Genomic DNA, 22,629 nt, shown 5'->3' on the forward strand with positions numbered 1-22,629 from the left:
GATGAATGGAATGAAGAGACAAGCAGCTCTTACTCAGCCTCGTTTCTTGTCTTGAGCTGTGATGCTCTGATTTGTACAATAAAATCTTAGCTAAACTAATTCTGAGTTATTATCGCTTTCCACATCAATATTTTCTTCTCAGTAGCACCCTGTAGTAAGAAGTGTGGGGTGTTAACAATTTGAAGCTTTCTGCCTTACGTAATTAAGAGGTTCCTGGCTCTTGTGGAGGGTTAAGGGAAAAGCATTTTCACTGCAGCACCCTGTGCTCTACAAGAGTGATGGTGATCACTCAGCTTTATTCATTGCAAGGGATGGGAAGGCTGAGAACGTGACCTGTGCAGTCACTTTAGGGTCTTGCAGTAGGCTGTTACCTACCTGTCAGAGGTATCCGGAGCACACTGAAAGCTCCATCTTCATATGTGAAAACTTGGTCTGCTCACAAAAGAAGACCGGCATATGTTAGATTTGCAGACAGGGTCTGGTTCACGTTGCCGTTTGTATTTCTCCTTGGCAATCTGTCTGCAAAGGCTTGTTCTGAAATAATCATGCTCAGTGTTTCAGTAACACAACCTATCCATAAGTCTTAAATTCCACATGTACCTTTTCTGTGGAGCATACTTTGCATTCCCTGTGCCTCAGGTTCCTCTGTAGTGTTTCACGTTCTTTGCCTGATGTGCAACTGATCTGCTGTTTTCTTCTCATGGTAGAAAGGAGTTTACACCTACTTTTGTGTGATGATGCCCTGGCATTGTCCTGATGGCTGTTCTTGGTGCTGTGGGGAGGCCTGCTGGTTGGATCCTCATCTGAAGGGGGAGGGTTGTGATTTCCTGGATGCTCACGTTTCTCCTTCCTTTCTTCCTTTTTCAGAACATGAGTGAAAACTTGAAGGACTGTTTGAACCAGACCCAGGCTTCCTTAGGAGAGATGGTGACAATAAAAACAGAGGCCTGCTCTCCACACCGGGACCAGGAGTATGGACAACCTTGGTAGGCAGCTGAGCTTTAGTCAGATGCACTCTTTCCTCTTCTCTCATCATCCATACTTGAACCTCACAGAGTTGCTAAAACTCTCACTAGTGAGATTTTCCTTGAGGTATTTGGCAGAGATGACACCCTTTCATGTGCTAGGCATGTCTGCTGCATGCTCTAGTTCACATCCAGCCTTGTAGTGCTGGCTTGTGTGGAGAACCATGCCTTGCCTTTGGCCAACACATTCCGGGGCTTTAGTAGAGCAAAGCAACCTTTCTGCTGGTGGGAATTTTCTCTGCATGTATCTAATGGGTGGGTGGGCTAGCTGCATGTTATGCATGGAGGTGTTCTAGCTGAAGCCACAAAATCCTGTAGGCTCTAGCCAGAAGGTATCTCAAATATTGTCTTTTGGCAGCGTGGGTTACAATTTGAATCATTTCTCTGCTGCAGGTATGAGGACTGAGTTGTTCAGCCCCCATGGCCCCATTTTCTCTGTTCTTCTGTTTGTTTTCCCAGGTTTTAGTTGGTTAAAGTTGTCTTTCTGTTGTTTTCCTCCCCAGCTCTGGAAGGCCTGATCCACAGTCCATGGATGTGGAGCCCAAGAAACTGAAAGGGAAACGGGATTTGATCATGACCAAGAGTTTCCAGCAAGTGGATTTCTGGTGTAAGTGTACTGTTAGTGAGAGAACAGTAGTACCTCTGTTTGTATGGAGCTCAGGCTTCCCTAACTGGCAGCCTGTTGTCCTGGGGCAGGAAGCAGGGAAAGTAAAAGCCGGGGACAAATGTGCCTACTCTCTGAAGAAGATGCATTTGATTAGGAATGCCATCTCCTGTCTCCAAAGCAGGATGAAGGACATAACATGAGGGTATTTCTCTTCAGTGACACTGGTTTTCCTTCCCATTGGGTGTGTGACCAGCAAGTCTCCCTGTTCTGACTTTGCAGACAGTGAGTGGGTTTCACTGTACATGAAGCCATCAGTGGTAAATCAGCATTCACCGCTGGTGCTTGCGTGAGGGGAGAGAGAGGCTTTTTTGTTAGAGCGTGCAGGTTTGGGATGGACAGGTATGAGCTGGGGCAGAGCGGTTGCTGAGAGGCATGTGATGAGACAAGTTGCAAGACTACATGGTGATGGGGATTTCAGCTCTACCTGCCACTGTGGTCTTGGCTGAGCTGGGGATAGAATAGGAGGGTGAGGTGAGCTGACCTCAGCACCACGTGTTGTTCGAGCCAGAGTGGGTGTCACATCTACCCAACCTAACCCCTGCTCCCCTCCCTCCCACAGTCTGTGAGTCCTGCCAAGAATACTTTGTGGATGAGTGCCCCAACCACGGCCCCCCTGTGTTCGTCTCTGACACACCAGTGCCTGTTGGCATCCCTGACCGGGCAGCACTGACCATCCCGCCTGGCATAGAGGTGGTGAAAGAGCCCAGTGGGGAGAACGACGTGCGCTGTATGAACGAGGTGATCCCCAAAGGTCATATCTTCGGGCCATACGAGGGGCAGATCTCTAGCCAGGACAAGTCTGCAGGATTCTTCTCGTGGCTGGTGAGTGAGCAGTCTCCCTAAGGAAATTACTTTTCAGCCCAGAGCTGGCACTTAGTGGGTCATGGAGCCAGAACTTAGCCATCTTCCTCCTTCCCTGAAGCTCTTATGCTGACCCATGTGGTTGATAGGCAAAGATTGACCTGCCATAATGATTAGCTTCAGGGTATAGATAAGCAAAAGAAGATCAGATGTCATGACACCAGCTACAGAAAGCAGAGCTTGCTTCTTTTCTCCCTCTTGCCATTCTCTTCCATCCCCACTCAGTCTCTAAGCTTTGTCCAGCACAACCTCCACTCTGATCATCACTTTGAAAAGAATAGATGCAGCTCTTCCAATCCATCAGGAACTGATCTACATGTACCAGATATTGTCTTTTTTCACTCTACTACCACAGACTTCTGTTAGCCTGTGAGGCTGACATATCACAGATATCTCTAGAGACAGAGTCATCAACAAGTACTAATTATTGTTAGAAATAAGGTGTGGGACTTGAATTCTAGGTGGGGAAAAAAAAGAGAGCTTCTAGTATGAAATACTGCTCACACTCTTCTGTCTATAAAATGAGTGTGTGTATCAGCTCTGGCATGTAGGGGAGGTTCATCTTATGTATCTGGGGACTTAGCCATTTTGTCAGCTGCGTCCATAGTGCCATGTTACAGGTATTTGTAATGGGAAGAAGTCTCTTAGTTCAGAGTGGCTTCCACGCAAATATCCAGTGCAGCAGTCTGCAGGACTGGGCAAGTTTAGATTCATTGATTCAACTGCCATGCATTGTTTCATGATCTGAATTGAGGCTGGAAGCAGAGCCAATCTGGAAGTCAAAGTCTGCCTTCTGTCAGAACCAGCCAGTTCATATGCTGCATCTGTTCTGTCCTGCAGATAGTTGACAAGAACAACCGCTACAAATCCATTGATGGGACAGATGAAACCAAAGCAAACTGGATGAGGTGAGTCCAGCTCTCTTCTTTCTACCCTTCTGGGGCTTTGTGTTCCAGAGAGGCCATCAAACACTCCTTGTTTTGTGTGACAGAAAAACAAACCTGAACAACAGATACTTCCACAGAGATTTTGCTCACATTCTTTCAGTGTTTGCTGTGTTGAGAACCCCTTCCGAGCCAGTTTCAATGACAGGAACTAAAACAAGGATGTGTATAGAGGATGGCTGTTTTCTGGAACGAGGACAAATGATAAAGAAAAGCCTGTTTATCCACCTTTAGAAATGCTGGCCGATCTCACGCCTTTTTTTCTTTTTTTTTTTTTTCTTTTTTCTTTTTTTTTTTTCTTTATGTTCAGAAATTTGAAAAATGCTTTGCATGATCCCCAAAGTAATTTGTTCTGTTTGGGGTTTTTGTCCTTTCCTGTTTGACAGACATAGAAAGATGTGCTTTTTTTCCCCAATCTGAGTTTCACTTGAAACAGCTGTCTGTGATGACTGTCATTAGTAGTATCAGCTCTGCTGTGTTATGAGAAACATGGTGTGAGTTGCTGCAGCTCCTAATGCAGGGACTGTGAGTGTGCTTGCGCTCCCTCTGCTGGCCCAGGGACTTGAGAAAGCAGGACCCAAATAAGAGTATTGAACCAGGAGTGCAGCTGGCTCTGGTTTGTTGACTGAAGTGGTAAGAGAAAACGTCTGCAAAACAACGCAGTGCTTCAAATATCCGCATATGTAGGTCATTTCTGCAGCCTCTTGAGGCACAGTCAAAGCTCTGAAGTGTCCTTGTGCAGGACTCCTTGTGAGTCACCGGACTGGGACATCATTGCATACTGTGGCAAGTCCCACATTTGGACCAATCCTGCTTTCAGGCATTGAATTTTGGAGGTAGCTGTTGTCAAGAAGGCTTTATTTATTTATTTTTTTAAAAGATGAAGTTAGTGTTGAAGTTAACTGTTTTTTTGGCCCAGATGTCTCAGAATTTCAATTGTCAAGTCACTAGAGGCACAAAATACAGACAGATGCAAGACCAATGTAGCTGATGAAAGCTGGTTGTATCAACTCTTGCTCCATTTGAGTCTGTGCACTGATAGCAGCTGTTTTAACAGGTATGCTTGTGAGGTTTAGCAGATCTCATTCTTATGTAAGTATTCCAGTAGTTGTGGCAGTTTACTACTGGATGGGAGAAACCCTTAGTCCTATGCTGAAACTGGAGTTGTCGCTCCAAAAAGAAGCAGCTGTGCAGGGGACAATTAGGTAAGGGGACAACGTGTATATTGAATTAAATAATTAACTTAGAAATCTGTTGGATTTTTCTTTTATTATATCTCTTCTTTATGTGGGCTGGAAGACAGTGAAACTGGGAGGAAACAATCTTGGAAAGCAAAACTTGTATGATTAACTGTTCTTTCTAGTACCGCTGACATCAGTTTGATATCTGGATTTATATGGGCTCTACTCATGGTCCCAGCACCAAAGAACAGAATGTTCTCATTTAAACATGTATTTGCCATGATTACATCTAAAGATGAGTATGATCTGGACTATTTTTTTACAGCCTTGAAAAGCAAGGAAGTTGAAACTGTGAAAAGGGTAGGGGGAGTTAAGAGGGTGTTTGCAGCTCTTCCAGGGAAGTATGTCTTGGAGGGCATGTGCAGGCTATACCAACCTTACTGATCTTCCTGGTTTTACTCTTGAAAAATGTTTCAAATAGCAGTATTACTTGGAGTCTGACTGACAGTACATGTGAAGATACCAGTCTTCAATAATCACTGCTTTTGTACATAACCAGCTTTCAAATAGAGATGCCCACGATATCCTGTGCGAAGACATTATGTGTCACAGAGATTACCCACAGAAATTGTACTTGCAGGACGCTGTAGACAGCGCTCTTTTTGTTTTTCAGATGATGCTCTTTGCCATCACTCACAGATGGAGTGCTTTGCAAAGCAGATCTACTCACCCTCTGGGTAGGTGGGTATGGCATGGGGAGGGGAGCTTGGTCTGACTCCTCTTCTTGTAGATCTGGCTATTGTTTTTGTTGTTTGACTGCCACATCTGAGTCCATTTTCATGTTCCCTCTGAGAACAATTTGTACATCACAGCACTTGCTGTTTTAAGTTTACCCAGGGCAGTGGAAGGAAGGAAGGAGTACAAAGCATAGCAGATGGCATGGCAATGGTAACATCCTCTTGCCCTTTCCCTCCTTAGTCAATCAGTCGAGAAGCTCCTGATGCTGAGAGCATGTTCTCTTAATCTGGCCACTGGCACCAGAATAATGCTTTGTCTAGTGTAAAGCACTGCTGTTTCTACTACTGTACAAAACTTCATGGCTTTGAACTGCAGGGATGTGTGTAAACCTCCTCCTCTGTTGTTTTGTTTCTGGGGACTCAATGACCGAACACCACAAATCATGGTGACACTCAGATGAAATTGTTGCTTTCTTGGACACAAACCACCAACTGTTGCTCCTGGTTGCTTCTGAGGAAGTTCTGTTACTTGGTTTATGGGTATATTACTTAAATAAATAAATCTGACCAGAAACTGAAAGACACTAAGAAAGAAAATCCAGGAAACTCTCCCACCCTGTATTTGTATCACTTTGCCTGGATTGAGGTGCAGGATAAGGAAGCATCTGCAAACTGGTAGTGCCTAAACAACTTGCTGGAGTGCTGTGCCTCGTGTGGAGTTTCCAGGCTGATTTTGGTATATATAGTCTCTCCTTTCTTACATGTGACTATCTCAGTTCTCAGGTTTCTGGCACAGCTCAAATTCATCCTCTCCCTCAGCCCCTGTGAAAAGGTTAGTGCAAGATTTCTTCATCTCTTTGTCCTTTGCCTTCCTCTTGGTCTCCTTCTCCCTCCAATCACAGTGACAAAAAAGGCCATGGGGTACAAGATCGTTTTGTGTATCTTCCTCTATCCTCCTTATAATGGAGACATGTGCATGTTGATCTACATTGAATAATAGATCTTGGAAGGGATCTCTGTAAATTAGCCTGCTCAAAATAGGACCGACTTGGGTCAATAGGTTCTTAAGCAATGAGCTGCTCTATTGATTTTACAAGACCTCTTCAAAAATAATTATTTTGTGTACATATGCATACTTATAGATATTAGGATCACTGTCTGTCTGTGTGTTCAGGAAAAGCCACCAGTCTATACATGAGTCATTTTGTTGAGCTTCGTATACTGGTCTCTGTTAATTTTTCCACTTGATAGAAGGTTCTTAAGTGCTAGAGACTGAAAGCTATGCAGTGCAAATGGATACTGAAGTGCTGCAGCATATAATCACTGTAGATTTCTTTTCCCAGGGCTCTGAAGAAATTACATGCTTGCTTCTTAGAGGCAAAGAAAAGTAGAGCTGTTTAATGTTTTTGTAGAGTGATCAAGTGCCCACTGTTGTAGTTTATGACTTCACTTTTGGTTTGTTAGTTGTAGTCTTGCACTTCCAGATTGACCTGGCTTAAGTTGTAAATTCATAGCCATACTGCTGGGCCTCCTCTGAAGCCTGGTAAAACCCACTCAACATCCCCATCGAGGTGCCTGCAGCTAACAGTGACTGTTTCATGTGATAACTTGCATGCTAGGGGAAGTGCATGAAGGGACAAAGATCACTGAGAGAAAGCAGTAAAACTGTCTGCGTTTTTAGGAGGAGGAGGTTAATATTCCCACTGGGAAGCTAACATTAATTGAATTCATGATTAAAAGTGGCCGGATCTCTTTATGTGGCTAGTGTACTATTGCAGTACTTGCGTAGTCTTAAATAGTTTTGACCAAAGTCCTCTTGGAGCAAATGAGAGGAAGCCCTGAAATCTGAAAGCTGAGTCTGCCCCAGGTTGTGCTGAATGTGCCTGATGAGATAACTCTGTCTGGGAAGGGCAAAAAGGGGTGAAAATGCCCCATTGGTGCAGCTGTGTTGATGACAGCAGCCATGGATTCTGCAGGGCAGAGAGAGCACGGATTTCCTAATCTCATTAGAAGGGTCTGAGCAACTCCAGAGTGAATTATGTTTTGCAGGCTTTTCTCTACCAAGGGACATTTTACAAAATATCGTTACTCCTTTTCACTTGAGGAGCTTTTCACTGGGGTCTTGTTTCTATGCATGAAGTGTTTAGTAGTTCTATGGGTACTTGCAGCATGAAGGAGAAACAAGGATGATGGCTGACAGGAGCTGCTTTGCCTTTCTGTAAGCTTTTCTTAGTCTGCAGTCCAGAAGTGTGCCTTTCATTTCTGCTGAGCCATGGCAGTGCTGAAAGGCAGGAGGTTCCAGCAGGGCCATCACCAGCGTGGAATGAGTAAGAAAACAGCAGAGGCCTTTGGCTTGTACTAACTTTTCAGAAAGTATTTTGAGGTTGCTAAAGTCTCTCTGTGAGATGACATGGAGCCAGGATTTTAGGATTAAGTCTAATTTCTTGGAAGAGGAAGTCCCGAGCTATCCTAGTGGGATTTTTTTTTTCCCTAAGATGACAATAATACTAACGACAGCTTCATTGCTTTCACTTAATTTAGGACCAAAAAGAGAAAGCATATGGGGAAGCAGATAGATATTCCATCTCACGGTGATGCTTCAGAGCAGCACTAAGGTTGTTAGGTGTCCAAACTCTTAAGATGTTTTCTTTCTACCGTGTTACATTTTGGTATCCTTTCTAAACATTAGTTTTCTAGGTTTGCAGTAACAACTTTTGGGAGTGATTTTTGTTAACACTGAAGTGTTCTACCTCAAATTTGTTGTGTTCTCAACCAGAAGTCCGTGCTGACACAGATTTCATTTTAAAATTCTTCCTTTTAAAATTCCTAGAACTGTATCACGTGAACACTGAAAAAGTTGACCTCATTAAAAAGAAGTCATACTTGCTTTTAACTGTTTGAAGACATGAAAAAACAGTCTTTCTAAAGCACATTTTGACCTCTTATTTTGCTCTGCCGGTGTTCAGATAAAGGCAGGTGTTAGGATTTCTCCATGGCCCAGCTTGTCTGTGGCTGCCTGATCTCTCCAGTGCTGCATTGCTTATTTATACACAGGTTTTCATTGCCCAAGCCGTGGTTTACTCCTCTGTCTGTAATCCCATTTGTTTATATATAGAACAACATATTCACGTGGTATGTTCTCCTTCCATAGGGAGTAGATCTGCTCTTCCCCCTTACTGACCCCAATGAAAAGCAATATTTAGGACTAAAACTTTGGTTTTTTGTTTGTTTTTTTTTTCTTCTCAATGGCCTTAGGCTACACATTGTTCTCTTAAAGCAGTAGAAGCTAGGCACGGGCTCCTGTCAGCAGCAATGGCAGCAAAGCCTGGCCAAGAAAAGCAAGTGGGTGGCCTCATTCCTTTTGAGAACAATAGGAAATGGCAACCATTTCTGGTAAAATAAATGGTCGCTCTGAAGCAAACAAATGTTGGAAGCTCAGTACCTGGTGCTGAAGAAGAGACTTTTCTTTAGGAAGAACAAAGGACAGAAATTGCCCATGGAACTGCTTAAGATCTCTTTACCCTGGGGAAAAAAATAAATAAATAAATAAATCTAATTTAGTGTAGCCTCTGCATGAGATTCTATGAGTTTTAATAGAGAGGGTGATGTAAGCTTGCCTTGTGTGTTCTGCCAGGCAGAACAGTAAGGTACATTTCAAACCTTTATATTTCCTCAGGAGCCTGTTTTCAAGCAATGTCACCTTAGCAGCTAATTCATGAATTCAATTGAAAGTCTTCTTGCTTTTTTTTTTTTCTTTTTTCTGTACACAAACTGCAGAAGCTGATAATGAAGCAGTACTGAAATCCTCATACTTATGCTACAGCATCAGGCTAAATGTAAAACTGCATTATAACTGTAAAGCTAGGAAGGCTCTTTCACACTGGTCTCGCTTGGTATTTGTTTTTTGTTGTTTGTTTTTTTTTTTAAAGCTTGAAAGTTGCTTCTTAAAAACAAAGTGGCTACCTTTTCGTGGTACGATTGAGAGAAAACTGAGGTTGTTACAGGTGAGGGGGTAGCTTGATCCCACCAAACTCCTCTGCCCAAGTGCAACACTGGTCAAGTTGTTGGATGGAGGGGGATGCTTTGTGCTGATTTCCTTTTATCCAATTGTGCTTTGTGGGGTGTTCAACTCAAGGAACATGGCTGAACGAAAGAGGAAGCCCAAGTTTTCCAAAGAAGAATTGGACATTCTGGTCACTGAGGTGACCCGAAATGAAGCTATGCTGTTTGGGAGGCAGACAGTGCGTCTGTCTCATGCTGACAGGGACAAGATCTGGGAAGACATAGCCAGACAGATCACATCAGTCAGCCAGGTCCCCAGGTCTGTAAAAGACATTAAACACAGATGGGACGACATGAAGAGAAGGACCAAGGACAAACTGGCATTCATGCAGAGATCCCTTTCTAGCCCCAGCAGCAAGGGGCGGCCCTCGGCCATCGTACTGACCGCCCATGAGAGAGCTATTGAGTCAACGCTGCATTCATCACACCATGTGCACAGCTTCCGGAGAGCGGATCTGGATGTGGTTGACAGCCCGTCAACAAGCTGTAAGTATTACTGCCTTAACACCTCTTTGTCTTATGCTTGCCTTTCTCAGTTTGACGCTGGAAGAGCACTGTGTGTTTTGTGAGGTGCTGGGTTGCCCGTCAAGCCAGGTCGTGCTGCAGTGTTTTGTTTCAAGGCAGTCCTGCCTTCTCTGGTGATTATGGGGTGATGAGATGGATTGAAGGAAAGTTGAGATCATCCTTATCTGATTATCTAGTCCTTTTTCATTCTGTCTTCTAAGGGTAGATAATGGATTCCACTTTCTTAACAGATCATAAGCCTGATCTAGTCCTACAAGACAGAGAACAACAGTAGATGAAGAACAACTGCCTCCAGTCTGTGAAGGAGTATTTGTGAAGGATTAGGATTTCTTCATCTTGCATGTATCACATTAAAATAGCAATGCTCTCAAGCTGTGAGCCCTTGCCTACCACTAGTGGATCACTGCATGGTGACTGTCTTTCAGAAGGGCTCCTGGGGGTAGCTCAGTGATCCTCAACAGTTGTGCTATGAAGTCAGGCCAGTAATGGTTTCTTGCTAGCAGTCTGAAGGCTCAGTGCAAGTACTATTGGAAAAAGTAGATGATAGTGGCTCCCTTCTCAACATTTCTTTTAAGAAACTACTGACCCTGCTTTCTGAGTTAATCTTTTTGCACCACAACTCTTGGATACCTTCCGGTGTTGAACCCCAAACTGGTTTTTGAGTCTTTCCCCAGATGCATACTTATGTTTTCCTTGTCTGGAAGTGGAACTTCTTGGTCTGTGAGCTTTTAGGGATACACAGGAGAGAAGGAAGGGATAGCTTGTTGGAAATAATTTAACTAATACTTGACGGATGGCACTGTCCTACCACATTAGATCTTAACTTATATCTGACATAACAATATTAGTAGGAAAGTAAGGACAAAATCTTTTATCTGATGTAACAGTGCTAGTAGGAATGCAAGGAGAAAAATCTTTCAAGTAGTGACAAGTGGTACGTGGTCATTCTTTACATTTATCTTGGAAGCCAGTTGCTCTGTTTCAGAGGTAAAATTAATATTCCTTGAGCAAGCAGGTAGAGTGCAGTTGTAACAAGAGAAATGACATCTTTTCTTATGCTTGGCATGGTTGCTCACACAAACTGACAAATCACTAGATATTTATCAGTCTAATAAGAAATTTTCAGTGCTATTTTGCTTTGGTTTTTGTTTTTCTTCTATGCCTGCCTGTGTGGTTACCTTGCTCAGAGGTGGCAAGCCACATTGCAGTACAGACTTTGTGAGCAGTGAGTTCTGTGTCTATGTCTTTCTTGGTGATGAGGATGTAAGAAATAGTATGGGTGCAGCAATTCTGCATAAGGAACAAAATGTGTCAGGGATGTTTTGGAGCTGGACTAATGGCCAAGAACCTTTGTCCCTCCAAAAAAATTGGAGTGTTCTAGCTAGTTGTGGTTTTGGGGAAAGTGAGTCATTGCTACTGTCTGAAATTGACTTATCTTCTAGTTATGAGTAATGTTATTTGCAGGATACCATGGCAGCTTGGATTCCTTCTCTGTTGGCTGAGTTCACCTGCTCTTCAGGCCTCTGTAATGAGGCTTGTTAACCAGCTGCTAACATTGCAGCAAGTGCACGTTGACTTACTCACCATGAGCTACAGGCTGCAGGGGTGGGGGAAGACTTTTTTTCATGTTTTTTGTAATATCTTGAAACAGAAGTCAGAGTTGTGGGGGATTTCGCATTAATGATTCCTGATTCCTCTTTTGTTTAAGCTGATGAAGAGGAGGAGATGCCAGGAACTTCTCAGGAGCACCACTCCTCATCGCTGCAGAGGGCCAGTGTAGAAATCAGTCATCTCTCCAGGCCCTCCTTCCTCCACACCTCTTCCTCGTCGGAGCACTCAGAAGCTATCAGCCAAAGGCAGGAACTGCACCGTCCCTCACCGCGCACCTCCTCATCCTGCAGATCCCCACGTCCCCGGACAAGGAGCCCGCCTCTCTCCAGCTTTGATCGCCAGCTTCTTCATTCCCACCTGCAACAAACAGACCTGTTCAGGCAGTTCTGCCAGGAGCTGGTGGCTATTCAAAGGGACATGGCAGAAAGCATGCATGTCATTGGTCAGAAGATGACTGACCTCACCAGCCAGGTTGGCCAAATGTGCCAGACCCTATCAGAAATCCGTGATGGAGTCCAGAGTTTTCATAGGATGCAGAGCCCTAGTGTCAAGTGGGGGCCTATTCTGCAAGCAGCTTGCTCAAAACCACCCCCTGAGCCCGGTGCAGAGTGTAACCAACTGCCTCCAAAACAGACCACTCCTGCACGGACTACCAGATCACGAAAGAGAAAACACAATATTTAGTCTGCTTCATATAAAGTAAAGAAGGTTTCCCTGTCCAGAGTTGCTGCATGCTCTCATGGCCTCTCCAAGTATATTCAGACTATGCGGGGAAGGTTAGCAGCCAAACCCAACCCATCTGTCCCTCTGCTAACGTCTAACAAAGCACTGTGAATTACAGCAGCTGAGTAATATGGCTGTCCCTCTGCACTGACAAAGAGGAATCTCAGGCCTTACAGAGCTTGGGATGTAGGGCATCTTCCTATTCATAGAAACTAGAAGATTTAACTATTTTCCCCATGCTTTAAGTGCTTTATAAGCTAAGAGATGGATGCAGTAGGAATCATTATCTCTTACTGTGCCTGCAAATCATTATTTACTGAGACAGTGTCCTAGAGAACTCGCTTTGTTATCAACCTACAGATTGACCCTACTACTGATTTCCCATCATCTTCCTGCAAATTACCATATGCACAGTGTGGAGTCTTAACTAATAGGTGCATCCTTTACAGCTCTAAAGATTTCTTGCTCATTATTTTTATCTTGTGCTCAGTAATAATGGGCAATTCAGGGCTTACTTGTGACTCTTAGGCATAGGTGTGGGAAAAGGTATGTAAAAGCAGAGCATGTGCAAGGAAGGGAAGCAAGCACAATGCAGCAAGATCTTTCTGCCATCAGAATGACAAGAGAGGAGATCCAAGCTCTTCATGGCATTAGACTGCTGAGAAGGGCTGATCTGGTATGTGCCTGCATGCTGTAGTACCACATGCATTTAAATAAGAGTTTAATCTTTTTCTCCTCCAGTCTACGTGAAACTTACATCTCCTTTCACAGCTGAAGTTAAAATGAGATTATTTCGTATGTGATGGCTCTTAAACACAATTATATCATATTATTTTCTTTTGTGTTGTAATCTTCAGTTTTGAACCACCTCTCTCTCCATAGTATCTAAGAGACTGCCTAGAAATAAGGGAAGAGACAGGGCTTCTGCCCTTGAGAACAGTTTGTTTGTGTCACTGTGACTCTGACTTCAATACAATTGCTTTGGACTTGCTTAGTATTATTTGGGATGGAATCTGTGCTATAGTCTCCTATTGTGAAAAGTTTACATCTAAATTCCAAGCTATATAGTATAAGATCTTGAACGTGTTATCTTAGTACTGCTTCCTACTCCCATACATATGCAAGAAAGAACAGTTAAAACATTTTAGTTCTTTACTCCTGTGTGATGTTTCCATGTACAATTCCAATTCTGAAAATAGGCTTTAATAATGTCACCTCAGGTGGAGGTAATGTATTTGGCAGCTCTTTTTACAGCATGACTGTTCCCTGCTTGATTTGCACATCTGCACCTACTGTGCTGCCCCATCTCTGAATATGTCTGGGTTATTATCATGTCATGCCCCAGCAGGGAAGAGCATTGAGGTGGTACCTGCACGCAATTAGCACACCACTCTGGGCTGTCCTATTGTGGGTACAGATGGATTGCAGAAAACTATTCAAATCAATGTGAGTGCCCAGCATCGTTCCACATGTGAGCTATAGGCTTGACCAAAAAGCTGTATAAATTTCAGCAGGAACTGAACATAGACAGCACAGAGTAGGAGAAGGGTGTCATATGTGTTCTTGGAGGATCTTCTTCATCAATCTGTTTGGCCTGTCCTTTGAAAACATAGTGCACTAGCTTCTCCGGTGACTGTATGTCTCCTGCGTCAGACATTCCTGATGTGCTTTTTCTTTTTTTCTCGTTAGCTGTTCTGTAGTTCTAACTCAAGAAATTTATTTTTAGTGGTGTGGTAAAAGGCCTTTGTTCAAGGAAGCAGAGCTCTAGTTAAGAGAGAACCTTCCTTTCTTCTGAAGAGTGGCCCACTTTGGTTTTGTACAGAGGAAGCTCCTTGTAGTGCTTACCTTCCTGAGAGGACATCCTTTTACTTCTCTTGTACTGTTTGTATTCTGCAAACATGGCCTCTTAAAGGAAATGTTGGGGAAAATGCTAGAAGTGGATTTCATAATATGAATCACAGAGAACTGAAAAATGGTGATATGTTTTAAAGGCTTTCTGAGTCATTACAGTGCTGCTGCTATATATCAGAGATAATATTTTATATTTTTATAATATTTGGTCCCTTCTGATGTTCTCCCATGGATATACTTGATGCGATTAGCTCCTTTGATGTTGTCTGAGGGTGCGGGGGAAGTTCCTTCCATGCAGGAACCCTCAGGTCAGCAGAGGAGGAGGCTCCCTGCAGTGCTGAGCTCTTGGGGAGTTAGGAATGCTGTTGGTATCATTGCTGCCATCAGTTTGCCTGTGCAAAAGGCTTTAGAGAGAGAATGTGTAGTCCTGGCACAGGAACTGCAGTTGTCAGTACAGCCCCCCACAGGGGGAAATTGTAGATTGTTCTCCCACAGTTTCCTCTATGAACTGTTGCAAATTGGCCCAGATCTGGGGATTTCTTGCCTGTCCTGTGTAGACCCCTCAGTGGAGTGGCTTTTCTGTACTGGCTCACTAAGGATACTTACTCTTGTACACAGTATGTTAACTGGCTGTTGAAGTAAGTGCTCGTGTCAAAGCAAACTACTGTGCTCAACCCACTATCCTCATGTCTTGTCCATGCTAAAAAATTCTCAAAGTATTTTTGTTACGATTACAATAAATATATAACACTTTTAACAGAGCTGCTGTTGAGTCATTTGTCTCTCTCAGCAAATTTTTGTCTCAACATGCATCAGGTCACTCTGGATTGTACCCGTCACAGGTGATGAATCTCTTCAGGAGTGCTCAGCATCAGAAGGCCAAGGTGAGTGTGGTGTTGATGGCACTCCATAGGCCTCAAGCAGTATTGCTGCAGCACCTCCCATTGCAGAGATGCTTCTCACATCCATTTTGGAAAGGCATGTGGCCTTTTCCTGGTGGTATTCTGTGCTGGCAGGATGTCAGCAGAGGGAAGGGGAAGGCATACTGCAAATCCTGGGGAGAGGGTTAGAGGCCTGAGCCCCTGGCTGTGGGGGTCTCCCTTTGTTCCTCACCATCTCTCCTGGTTGCTGAGGCTGGGGGAAAATGTACCCTGTCAGCTAGAAAACACTTGGATAGTTGTTTTTTTAAAGTGTGCACACTGGACTAACCCAAAATTTGGTAAATTGGTTTCCTGAGAGAGCTGTGGTTTAGAAAAGAATGATGAGCTGGAAAGGCTGCAGGAAGAGTGGTCCTGCAGAGCAAGGAGCTGTGGGGTTGGTCCAAGCCTTGCAGCAGCAAGCAGGAGCTTATAGCTGCTGTCCTTTGGTACCAGAACTGTCACACGGCCTGTCCTGAGCAGCCTGGACAGAGTCTGCATTGCTCTCAAGCCTTGACATGAGCTTGGTCCATCCCAGTACTGGGAGGTCTGTGCCTAAGGACAGACAAAATGGCAGTTTTTGTCTGAGTTGGCAGCTCCGGGTAGCAGGGCCTGCCACAGTGGTGGTCCCATCTTGGCTTCTGCAGGGGTTGGGGGCTCTTATGACACTCTCTGTCCTGGAGGTGCCTTGCCTCTCTCAGATGTCTGAACTAAGGTGGCTTCTTGCCTCTGTGCTATGAGCTTTGGGCTGGGGCTCTCCTCAGGAGGCAGTTCATGTCCCTGCCTTGCTGAGCAGGCTCTGAGTTTTAGATGGCTCCCTATGGCCAAAAGAATGCTCCTGCCTCAAACCCATGATGTGCAGCAGCCCTGTGCAGCACGTTAGTCTGAAAGTGGCATATAGATTTGTCACAGTCCTTCCTAACCTGTGTAATTTGTGCCTGTAGGGCTAACAAGTCAGGGCTGGACAGCGTTGGCAGGAAAAATGTTCTTTTATGTGGATGATCTCATCCACGTTCACATTACCTCCGGAAAGCATTGCAGATACAAACCTTTCTTTCTCAAAACCATCTCCTAGCTGCCAGCAGCGCTGAAGAAATGCAGTAAAGGCCAGATTATTCAGCAGCTGTCAGCTAAGGGCTCTTTCCTGGTGAGGTTTCCAAGTTCCAGTGGCTATCGGGCAGGAGGCTAGAGCACATGGCTGGGTGATGTGCTGCTAGCAGGCAGTGGGGACTGCAGGGCATGGGCAGCAGAGGGATGTGGAACAGCTGCAAGATCTCTCCTTGGCTGTCACTAGAAAGCAGCATGGCATTTTGCTGGTACTGGGGGGAGCGTCTTTGAGAATCACCTGTGCTGCAGAGCATCAGACTGATGTTGGCAAATGGCCGCATCTCAAAAGTGCTGTGGTAGGGCCGTCTGAATGCCCAGCACAGCTTTAGCAGGGCAGTGAATAATGGCAGAAGTGTTAGCCTGGCACAGCAGCTGAGCACCATCGTAGAACCTCCTTCCCAGCCCACTGCTCCAATCCCTTCTCAAATGCACAAACTGGAGGTCTAAGGTTTATTTGGTTTTGTGATTTTTTTATTTTGTTTTTTTTTTAAAAAAGTGTTAATAAAAGTCAGTGTTTGGCCTTTTTTGGCAACGCCTGTGCTGGCTGCTTAAATAGCTGCTGAAGATTGCAGAGCATCCTGGTAACAAACATGGGAAAAATACAGCTGAATGCAGGCACGTGCACAGTTGCTTGGCATTAAAATTGGAACTGCTTGAACTGTGGGCAGTCTGACACACTGCCAGTGTGTTTTCTGTGTTTTGTGGGAAGTTTGAGTGAGCTTGTGACCTTACGTGTTAGTGTGATCTCATGCACAAGGGCAAGTGCCTTTATCCGTGCATGCTTGTGGCCAGAAAAGGAGAGAGCATTCGGGGAGAAATTGACAGCTTCCTTAAGCCAGAGAAATACTCGTGAGCCATAAGCAATTTTTTGGTCAAGAACTAGTGGCAGCATGGTGCTCACCTCCATTAGTGTCACTGCAGCTGGAAGTGCTAAATAAATGAGGCAAGTGGCATAAGACAGGAAGCAGTTTTCAGCTGTGAACCAGTCAGATCTGCTCTGAGGTCTTCTAGTCCCAGGCAATTGTTATCAGTCTGTGAGTGGCAGCAGCTGAAGCCATTATTACCAAGCCTTTTCGTGTCTGCTGACAAGAAAACAAGGAGTGAAAGGGTGAATAATATGGTCCTGCTTGTAGATGTTTGTCTTATCAATGTGCACAGAAGAAAAGTTGGTTGGAGTGGTGAATTGTTGTGTTTCTGTTGTGCTGAAACTTTGCTGACATAAATCAGGAAAACAAATCCCATGCTCAGAAAGCGATCTTTTTGTCAGCACTGCTGGGAGATCCTGCAGTGCAGTGTTGTGTTTCAGGCAGTTAGGATTTCTCCAGATTTGCGGGGCTGAATGTCCAAGTGCAAAACCTTCCAGTACTGACACCTTCATTTCCTTTTGGACTGTCAGTGAATACCCCTATGCACACTGAATGTGTATCTCTCTCTGAGCATCTCAGTTTTGCTTGTCCAAGAGGAGAGAAGCAAGGAAATACAGACTCTCTTAGAAATGAAGATGATGCATGGGGAAGAGACTGGCAGAATCCTGCCATATTCAGGATGTCCCCAAGAACAAGGGAGGCCTGGGATGTGAAGTGATGGTGGAGAATCCAGAAGTCCTTGCTTTTATCACTAGGCAAAGAAGCTTCTGCCACTGAGAAACTGTACCTCTATGACTGGCAGATACTCCTTCAGGTTGGATGTACGTTGTTGTAGTCCCTTTCCCAGCAGAAATGGACTCACTGGTTTGGTGTTCCCTGGGTGTCCATGCTTGTTGTCGTGTACCTCTGGCAGTTTGCACACCATTACTTATAACTTCATGCTTTCCAGTTTGGCTGTGTTGATGGCTATTTCTTCAGGTCATTCTGGTCTCATCGTGGTTATCATCCCACTGCAAGGGGGGCTGTAGGAGAGAAGTTTGTGCTTCATGCCTGCCCTGTCACCCTACCCTCAGGTACGTGATCATATCCCGGGAGGAGAGGGAGCAGAACCTGATGGCCTTCCAGCACAGTGAGAGGATTTACTTCCGTGCCTGTCGTGACATCCGGCCTGGGGAGAAGTTGCGGGTCTGGTACAGTGAGGATTACATGAAGCGGCTGCATAGTATGTCCCAGGAGACCATCAACAGAAATCTCACAACAGGTGAGTCCCCCTCTTTCTGCCCTCTCCCCAGTCTTTGTTGCCCATCACCCTCATTGTACCAAGTGTAGTGGGTGAAATAGGTGATGCCCAGCCTGTGCAAGGAGACTTGCGTTTCTACAAGCAGCTCATGTCTTGGCAAGAGCCTCCAGTTCTGCAATGTATGGGGGTACAAGAAGAATGATGTTAACACCATCTTGGAGTTCATGAAATAATTATGTATGTTGTGTCATGTTGTGTTGTATCGTGTTGTTTTGTATCGTCTTTGTGCTGCTAGAGCCTGATACGGTGCCCAGGGAGCACAGAGCTCCTCCATCACAAGACTCTGTGACCTGAGAATTGCCAAGCTGGTGATCCCATGGCACTGGGTTTTTCTTTGACCATGATGCTTTCTCTGGCTCTTGTGAGGAAACTCTGGCTGGTTTTGTGTGTATGCGTAAGAGAGATTTCCTTGGTATGTTTGTATGTTCATTTTCCTGGCTTAATTTATCTCCTCTTTCTTCAGAAAGATATTGTGGGATCAGCGCGACATCAGCTAGAGACTCCTTAGTCTCACAACCTTAGAGTGCTTGTACAAAGTACAGGAGGCTTTGTACTTGTCAGCTTTATTCTTCCCTGGATGAAAATCATTATCTTATCTTAGCAATAGTCATGCTGGAACAAACCCAGCGGTCCTTTAGGTCAATGTAATGTGAGCAACACAGGAAGCTTTAGAGGAAGGCAAAAATTCTTAATGCATCTGTTCATCTGTACAATGCCGAGACCTGAAGTTAATTTAAGGGCATTTCTTTCCAGGCCTTGCCACAGAGCAGCAGGGCCTCAGAGGGGCAGCCACACTAAATATAACTTTCTAATTAAGAGTCCCATGTATATTATTACACTGCTGCGGTTGCTGCCTTGACTTGGTAAAAGGTGTCTCCTCGTTAAGCATGGGGTGGACGAGTTGTCCTGAAAAAGCTGGTTGTCCTCCATCACCTTGGAGTTCTTATGCACTTGCAGCGCTACATCTTGATGGCTGTTCTTGGGCAATTCCCACATCTGAATTAACACTGGTGTGAATGCGTGTTTTCATGTTAATCATCTTATAAATCACTGAGTGGTTAGGTACACATCTCATGCGGATGTTAGTTGTCCAGATGACTTAATACTGTCTGAAAGTACTGCAGAAGACTGGCTGTGTCCTCAGAGAAGCTGTGTTGCAGCCATAGTGTAGAGGGGCAGAAGCAAGCATCCTGTCCTACCGCATTTGCCTTTAGTCAGTTTGTCATGGTGCTGTTGTTTGTGTGAACTGAAGTGATAATTCACAGTCTGCTCAGCTGCTATGAGTATGTAGAGATCTGCCTCTGGGCCCCTGTGGACCCACCATATTCTACCACACGCTCAAGTGGAAGCCCAAGTGGCTGAAGAGACCCTCTTGGAAACCTCTGACATCTCCATGAGCTTATCTTGCGGCCAGCTGTGCTCTGTGATGCATTTGCTAAAGGAGCGCAGAGGTGTTCTTCAAAGCGAGCATGACGTGCTAGGCTGGAGAAGCATTGCAGCCACGGCCAGGCAGGCACTTGGAGGTGATCAGAGAAAGGCATAAAAATCTGTATGTCTTCTTTCTGTTTAAAAGACTCTAAATTCCCTGCTGGTGAGCCTGTCAAGTGAAGTGGCAAGCTCTACTAACTTAAAAAAAAAAAAAAAGTAGCATGGTCCCCAGGTTCTGTTTCTGTTAGTAGTTTCTGAGCCACCTCATTAATGGAGTTGAGAACTGTAATACAAGGAATTGTTGTGTGTTTTCTAGCTTTCTCGTAGGGCCAAATCGTTAGGTTGGCTAGGGGAAGAAATCACAGAAAAAGAAGAAGGATCCATTCTCTAAATCCCTTCCAGTAGTTGTTACAGTCCCTAATAGGGGAAATGTTAGGACAGAGACCCAAAGCTCTGTCCATAGAAAATCTTCAACAGGGCGTGTTGCAAACCAGATCTGTTGTTACGAATTCACACAAGAAATGGTTGGGGTTCCCAGCTGGCGTCGAAACCCAGTACATAACCCTGCCATCCAGGCCAGCACTTTTTACGGTGCCTTACTCTAACTGTTTTGAGTCTTGCATCTTTTCTGCATTCTTAGAATTGCTCTTCTTAGAGGGGAGTGGTAGCTTTTGCTCCATAACTCTTATGAAAGCATGAATATTCTTTAAAAGCATACAAAAGCAAATACAGCATAAAGCAGCGTCTTGTTTGGGAAGCCATCAATGCTTGAAGTTATTTACAAGATAGAAGAATGATGGAAATTGAACCAAACCTATCGTCTTTTGAATTTCCAGGTAAGGAAATATGGCTATTCCCTTTATTTTAAGGAATTAATAATTTGTATGAGGTTGCTTTTATTATTTTTTTTTTTAAATCACTGAATGGCCATGCTCTTAGACTTTGCTGGCACAAGCTAAATGCCCAATCCTTGGAAGGCATACACCTGTTATAGCTCAGTTGACATTGTATACCTTGGGATTTAAATGTGCAAGTTATTTTTACTCCTTTGCCTTTGCATTTCTGGAGCAGCCTCCAAACTGAAGGAGAGTAATATGGTTTGCAATCTTTGTGCTGTGGCATGCACTGATGCTGGGGTTCTCGTGAAACAGTCTGAATCTCTTGCTGCACTGCATTTGATACCTTTTACCAAGTCAAAACAGGCACAGGTCTTCCAGCCAGCCAAAGTGGCACTGGGCTCTGGGTGTTAGGTTCCACTGTGATTACTGTGTAGGCTCCTTCCAGCGCAGATTGGTTATACCACTACGTTAAATAAGCTGCCTATAGTTTCTCTTCTCTTTAAAGTGTGTGGGTCCTATTCTGCTGTGGCTACCCAGGACTGTCTCTGTTTTTGCAGACATGCCCATTAGTAGGGCTATTTCTCTTGCGAGCCTCGGTTTCCACTGTTGTTTCAATTCCCTGGCTTGTAACACAACCTACAGATCTGCGGGGATTCAGTCTGCCTTTTTGTTCTTTTTTATTCATTTGAGTTTTAGATTGAAAGATGCTGGTTGGTTCCCAGTGATAATCCCCACCCCTCATTTTCCTTTCTAGGAGACAAAAAGCTACAGAAGGAAAAGTCAGAAAAGAATGCAGATAATCAAGAAGACACAAGGGGTCCACTCCACTTCACCACATTGAAGCAAGGGAAGAGCCCCTACAAGCGCAGCTATGATGAGGGGGAAACCCACCCCCAAACAAAGAAAAAAAAGATTGACCTCATCTTCAAAGATGTCCTGGAGGCTTCTTTGGAGTCTGCCAAATTTGAAGAGAAACAGTTAGCAACAAGTACACCGCTTTCCACAAGAGCAACATCTAAATACCAGGCTGAAGAGATCTTTGAGAGGTGTGGCAATGCCATGCAGCACGGCTCCCTAAACCTCAGCAGAAACCGAAGCGAAGAGGAGTGGAAGGCCGCTCATGGTTCCTCTTTCAATTCTGCCAAAGAAGTGGGAGTCCTTGAAGATGAGGAAGAAGAGCCTCTGTCTCTGAAAGCAGACAGCCCTACCGAGCTGTCACTGGCTTCTGCAGAAGGCAACTCCCACGAAATTCCTACCACCTCCTTCTGCCCGAATTGCATCCGGTTGAAGAAGAAAATCCGAGAGCTACAGGCTGAGTTAGACATGCTGAGATCTGGGAAATTACCCGAGCCACCTGTGCTACCACCACAGGTATCTGAGCTCCAAGAGTTCTCAGACCCCACAGGTAAGCCTTGCCAAGTATCAGCATTCTCCAAACCCTGCCTAAGGAAAGTATTGAGATGCCTGTGTGCGGTGTACCCATCTAAAGCATTTTGCTCTGAGTATTCAGGTGAACAAATGTTTCCATAGGAGGTTCATTGTCAGGTTTTGTGAACGAATGGGACAGCTGACGTTGTGGGCACTGTGGAAGACTGGGAAGTATGGGAAAGACTCTGTACGACAACTTGCTCTATTTGTTGCCGTTGTAATCAATCATGCACTGCCAATAAAAAAGACATTCCATTGCAGACAGTTTGTTTGCTGTATCTTTGATGCATTCTTTTTCAGCGGAATCCCATCCACAGTGTCTTACATGCTACCAGGAAACAGTGCTTGAAAGTCTGAATTGACTCAGTGGTTAACACTGGAATGTGTGCTCTTTGTGTACGAAATGATGTCCTGCTGTGTTCCTCATTGGAAGGCACTCTGTTTTCTCCACTGCCTTAACACAAACACGTGTCCCTTTCTGAAGATGTTTCATTTCTTCCAGGAACATGCTATTGAGCAGCAGGAGCCTTCACCAAGGGAACATTTGGGTCACACCA

At 44.6% G+C, this 22,629-nt stretch overlaps 1 protein-coding gene across 7 annotated transcripts in view; it reads left to right on the forward strand.

Annotated features, from left to right (window-relative positions):
* The window catches only part of PRDM11 (PR/SET domain 11), a 45,595-nt gene that overhangs the window by 13,947 nt on the left and 9,019 nt on the right, over window positions 1–22,629 (forward strand). For 2 of the 7 annotated variants that reach the window (XM_015864486.2, XM_015864485.2), the window contains exons 2-7: window positions 868–986; window positions 1,529–1,632; window positions 2,252–2,514; window positions 3,394–3,461; window positions 18,151–18,338; window positions 21,399–22,049. In XM_015864486.2, the coding sequence (XP_015719972.1) occupies window positions 871–986; window positions 1,529–1,632; window positions 2,252–2,514; window positions 3,394–3,461; window positions 18,151–18,338; window positions 21,399–22,049 (1,390 nt within the window). In that variant the 5' untranslated portion in view covers window positions 868–870. Of the gene's footprint in view, window positions 1–867; window positions 987–1,528; window positions 1,633–2,251; window positions 2,515–3,393; window positions 3,462–5,351; window positions 5,420–6,191; window positions 6,248–18,150; window positions 18,339–18,526; window positions 20,642–21,398; window positions 22,050–22,629 lie in introns of those variants that run through there. The other 5 variants (XM_015864487.2, XM_032445181.1, XM_015864488.2 and 2 more) reach the window with 5 other exon arrangements.

This window comes from Coturnix japonica, chromosome 5 (assembly GCF_001577835.2).
Source record: "Coturnix japonica isolate 7356 chromosome 5, Coturnix japonica 2.1, whole genome shotgun sequence".
Classification (NCBI taxonomy): Eukaryota; Metazoa; Chordata; class Aves; order Galliformes; family Phasianidae; genus Coturnix; species Coturnix japonica.